General features: G+C 38.3%; 1 protein-coding gene across 1 annotated transcript; it reads left to right on the top strand.

Moving 5' to 3' along the window:
* Nucleotides 1-2,160: 2,160 nt before the first annotated feature.
* LOC310937077 (inosine-uridine preferring nucleoside hydrolase-like) lies at nt 2,161-5,500 on the top strand (the record flags this gene model as incomplete). Its single annotated transcript, XM_083901268.1, has 7 exons — nt 2,161-2,340; nt 2,930-3,109; nt 3,379-3,490; nt 4,230-4,366; nt 4,966-5,043; nt 5,142-5,258; nt 5,348-5,500. The coding sequence occupies 7 exons, from the start codon at nt 2,161-2,163 to the stop codon at nt 5,498-5,500; spliced, it is 957 nt and encodes a 318-aa protein (XP_083757394.1).
* Nucleotides 5,501-5,721: the final 221 nt, after the last annotated feature.

Raw genomic sequence — 5,721 nt, 5'->3', positions numbered from 1 at the left:
GGCTTCAACAGTCCATGCTCAGAAACCATCAAACCTGACTGAACTGGAGATGTTTGTAAAGAAGAATGGTCCAAAATACCTTCAGCCAGAATCCAGACTCTAATTGGAAGCTAAAGGAAGTGTTTAGAGGCTGTTATTTCTGCAAAAGGAGGATGCACAACATTTTTCTTTTGGGGTGCCTAAACTTATGCACATGCCTAATTTTGTTTAAATAATTATTGCAAACTTACTGTTAATCATATAAACTTTATTTCACTTCTCAAATATCATATCATATAGTTTGTCTCCTATATGATATATTTAACTGCAATTTCTTATTCAAACAACTAATGATTTATAAAGAAAATCATCAAAAATAAGTGATTGCTTCATGCATTATTATGTCAACTTGATAAAACAACATGACTACAGAAAGTACAATATTTCATCGGTGAAATTAAGTGACAGAGATGAAAACGTCTTTACTACTGACTCACTTGGGACAAATAACCAGCAGATGGCAGTATTTGCTCAGCAAATTTCTGTAGCCAAATCACAAGGATTTCTGTTTTACTAGTGTTCAAGTGAACAAAATTCAGTGACATCCAGATGGGCTTACTTTTTGACATTTGTAAAATATTATCACAAGGGTTTAATATATTTACACGACTGATTTGATTATTCAACACATGTCTCTCACACACCAAAGATTGAATGAAAAGTATTTGAAATGTGACACCTTCCCACATATCCAGGCTTGGGACTGGCACTATGAGTACAGTGGCTGGGGTCAAATTTGAGTGTCCAATTAACAATGAGCAATGGGGATTGGGTATCCAAGCCCAATTCCCTTTCGTTCATCCATGGGCTACCATTTGCTCTTAATTTGCAATAAACTCTCTAAATGTGGTCAGTCTACTTCATCTGTGTTCTGTAGATTGGGTCTTTATACTCACTGCCTTTACTAAGGGCAACAGTGGATCAGTGGAAGACATAGTTGTTTTTCAAGATTGTGGGTTAAATTCCCAGCTCCGCTAGTCTACAATTCAATGTGTCCTTTGGCAAGACCCTTAAACTCATGTTGCTCCTGTATTGGCAGGGGTGTGAATGGGTATAAAATATATGTGCTAGAAAATGCATAGAATAAATAAACACATAGATGTGCTTTATGAAAATATTACTGAATGGGTGTGAATGGGTGAATGGCAAAACTGTAGTGTAAAGTAGTTTTGAGTGGTCATCATGATTAGATATACAGACATATATCTTGATATAAATACAGACCATTTACCATGTATAACACTCTCAAGATGGGGATTGGGATCAGTGGGTGGCAGTTTGATCCCTGACTGTTCCAGTTTGCCTGCAAAGTATACTTGTGCAAGACACTCAATGGCAAAACTGTATTTGACCTACTTTTAGAAAAATGAAAAAAAAAAACACATGAAGAAATGGATATGAGCCTCTGTTTTTTTCTTCCTGAGGCTGCACATATCCTTTTTTATTGCTTTCTTTTCCTTAACTCTTTTCAGATGCAAGTCTGTGTCTGTCAGAGACACGTGTGAGCACAAACAAAGTAATCTTTACGTGTTGTACGACTGGCTTCAAAGGGAATACCACAGTCACATGTCTGAAAGGAGCATTTCCTGCTGACTTAACACATATAGCGTCTCTGTATGTTCCTGCTCCTCTGGTTTGACCAGTGTGCAGTCAACTCCCCACACTCAAGCAGCGGACACGGTCAGGATCCACTCACCAGGTCAGGATTTTTCTCTTTACTCTATTTACCTTGAGCGAGTATGTATAGTATTGTAGTATGTTACAAGTACATATGTTTGTATGCAGCTGTGAACTTGTAACTCTCATGTTACAGACATACATTGACATATTTACATACTAGTATATCCTACACTCATGATGCTAAATGTTTTAATGTTATGTCTACATGTGCATTAGTAACAGACATGTACAGTACAGTATTAATAAAGTGGTAACATATGCTGTAAGATTGTATAGGGGGGTCCTGGTTTGTATTCGACCACTTTTACCCTCATAAACCAGTAGAATAGGCTTTGAAAACAGCCAACACAGCTGTTTAAATGTGAACTCTTGTCCAGTAAACTAATGTGAAGGACTGTTTACTGGAGCAGAGGGAAAGTTCACATTCTTGTTTATCCTAGGATGAAGAAGAAGTTGTTGATGGATGTGGACACTGGGGTGGATGATGCTCAGGCCATCATGGTGGCCCTGGCAGCCCCCAATGTGGAGGTCTTGGGGATCACTTGTTGCCACGGCAACACATTGCTGGAAAATGTGCTCAAGAACACGTTGCGTGTTCTGAAAGTCTGCAACAGGCTGGACGTAAGTTCAGGCTGAAGATTGTAACAGTGTGTTGTATAATGTTATATGGATTTAATACTGTTAACACTGCATATGTTATTCTATATTCTCATTTCTAAATGATGTTTTGTATTAAATGTTGTCTTTGTTTTTTGAACTAACATTGTTTATAAAGGTAGCTCGTAACCTTTACATAACTTACTATTCGGTGCTGCTGTAATGTTGTTGGAAAATGTCCCATCTCGATCACATATATATAATTAATAGAATATTATTAATATCCAACTTTTGTCAACAGCCGTGACCTCATCAATGCTTCCTATCATGCTTCCTAAGTATCCCATCATGCTTTCTATCATGCTCCCTATAGGACCTCTCATGCTTCCTACCGTGCACCCTATCATACTCCCTATGGCACCTATAATGCTTCCTATTATGCGGCCTATCATGCACTTTATGTGCCCTATCATGATCCCTTTCATGTGTCGCGTCATGCTCCCTAAGTGACTCATTAGGCTCATGCTAGCTATCATACATATGTAAGCTTGTATAGAGACACAGTGGTGAGACTACAGTGGGATTTTTTTTTTTTACTACACTCATGACACAGATCCCAGTGTACCGTGGGTGCTCACAGCCTCTGGTGGCTCAGAAAGTCCATGCTGTAGATTTTCATGGGAAGGATGGACTGGGAGATGCTCCAGATCCAGACGCTCCAGGCCTCGAGCTGCTGCAGGAGGAAAAAGCTGTGCAGGCCATCATCAGGGTTGTCAATGAAAATCCTGGAGAGGTGGGTGGTTCATACATTTCAACCAAGAATACCCTAGGGGACGACTGGGAAAAAGACATTAACTTGTAACTTGCTCAATTATTGCTTGTGACATGTATTGCTTACTTTCATCTCTGCAAACACATGTCATGTTTACTTGACTTTCTGAATTGGAAGTAGAATAGTTGTACAATTGGTATTTGCTGCATAGGCCAAGAAAAATTATATTGGTCAAACTTTGACACTTGATGCTTGTCTCTTTAAAAGTTAGTTTCTTGGACTGTGTACAGGTGACTCTGGTTGCTACAGCACCCCTTACTAACCTGGCCGTTGCTGTTGAAGTGGACCCCTCCCTCCCTGAGAAACTGAAGGCTCTGTACATCATGGGTGGAAACACTGAGTGTATGTCACGCATGTTTTGTGTCCACTGTAAATGATTAGCTTAGCTTATCACAGATAAGCTGAGATAACTCTTTATTTGCCTTATGACAGCAGAATAGAAGAGTTAATAAAGTGAAGGTTATAAGTAACCTTAATAAACACTGTTAAGTAAAGAAACAAATACAATATTTAATATTGAATATATATATATATATATATACATATATTTACATAATATAGAATCATATATACAATGTGGACAGTGTTAAACCCAAAGATATACAACATGGTCAATTTCGGGGGTGAACAGTCTGAGGCAGCAGGACAAAGTTAAAAACAGTCAGCATGCAATACATGCAATACACAAACTATACATAAAATACACAATACACTATAAAAATCATATATAGGAAGTTTGGGAAACACTGGTTTGAGCAGACACCAAGATGGACACATAAATTAGAATATGTAATATATTTTACTGATTGACAATATTTTGTAGTTTTCATAAGCTTGTGCAAAGTTGCATTAAAGTGTCACTACACAGTACTCCCTCTTCTGAGGCTAACTGCCCAATGCCAAGAAGTGGGCTGAGAGCTAAGGGGGCACCATCAGCTGATTGGGAAAATTCCCACTGCAGGTGTTCTGTGAGACAAGCCTCTGCCGTTTATAAAAGAGGGAGGAGTCTGGGATTAGACAAGAGGATGACGAAGTTGTACAGTAAATGACACATGTTTGATTTGTCTGTGTTTGTGTGTAGCCCGGGGTAATTTCACCCCGTGTGGAGAGTTTAACTTTGTGGCTGACTCTGAGGCCGCACACATTGTGTTGGAACGCTACACCTGCCCCACCTACATCGCCACCTGGGAGTTCTGCTGCAGGAACATCATGCCCTGGGTCTTTATTAACAATCTCAACTATAGGGGGCACCGCTTGTAAAGTTGCTCCTACTGAATTTAATGGCAACAAAAAAAAGTTTACGGTTGAAGTTTATTTATTCAGTTTATTAGGTCAATTTTAACCAGGTTGGCAGCAATATGTGTCTCACAGTGGGCATGGCATGAACGGACATTATTAAGCATATTTTCCAAGCATTTAAGAGTTAGATTTGATTTTTTTTATTTAAATGTTTGAATTTAACATTTAGATTCAACCATTTAGAGTTAAAAATTTGGAATACATTTAATCATTTAATGGTTAACATTTAGATTTGACATTTAGGAAATTTGACACATTGCAGAAATAAGTTGTTTTAAATACATTTTTTGTAGCCTATGTATCTTTAAATAACTATTGCAACTATTGCAGTAAATCTGGTTAGATAAAATAAACTTACACTACCTTTTATTTATCATTGTGTGGAGTTAAATGTGGCAAAGAGTTGCTGTAAGATTCAGCATGTGCACCTGAACAAAACGCTGTCCCTATTCCAGTTTTCATCATGACCACATTAAACATTAAATAAATCACATCATTTCATGCTTTTCCTCCTTCAGTCTTTCTGTGACACTTGGCTGGAACAAGACTCAGACAAGGCTTGCTTCATGAAGAGGATTTTCCAACACACCAGAGAAGTATGTGAATATCCAGAGTGTGTTATTTCAACAATATTCCAGAATAAATGTCAGTCATATACTGCATGTATGTGTAATAAGTATATTGTATGTTGCAGATGGTCCAGACTGAGCGCTATGAGAAAGAACTGATCGCAGGTAGTGGATTTAACTCCTGTGACTGCTACGCTTTAGCTGCAGCCATTGACAACACTCTGGTGACAGAGAGTGAACAGGTGACATTTTAGTACTTCAACGCAAACAAAAATTATACATATTTAATGTCTTATACACAGTTAAAGCTTGTGTGCTCTGGTTTTACCAGGTGGCTGTGACGGTGGAGCTGGAGGGGACGTACACCCGAGGCATGATGGTGCTCGACTACTTAGACCTGCTGCACAAAAAGCACAAAGCGTTCATCATGAAGAAATTTGACTCGGAGAGGTTCAGACAAATGTTGATGAACGCACTGAAATAGCATGAATTCCTATGACCTGTTTCAGAGATACAGATACACACTCTTTCTTGATTTGAATGCGTGTTTTGAGATTCACAAATAAACAAATTTGTAACTTCGTATATGGATTTTTACAAATAAAGATTTGCATTGGGAATTGTGATTTCACATTTGTGGATCGCCAGCACATGCAATTTTCACTTTCCACAGCAATTTTTACAAACTAGTGCAGTGCCTGTAGG

The sequence above is a fragment of the Microchirus variegatus genome, assembly GCF_963457635.1.
Source record: "Microchirus variegatus genome assembly, chromosome: 1".
NCBI classification, from domain to species: domain Eukaryota; kingdom Metazoa; phylum Chordata; class Actinopteri; order Pleuronectiformes; family Soleidae; genus Microchirus; species Microchirus variegatus.
Note: the sequence above shows the minus strand (reverse complement) of the source record. Positions and strands in the feature narration are given on the sequence as shown.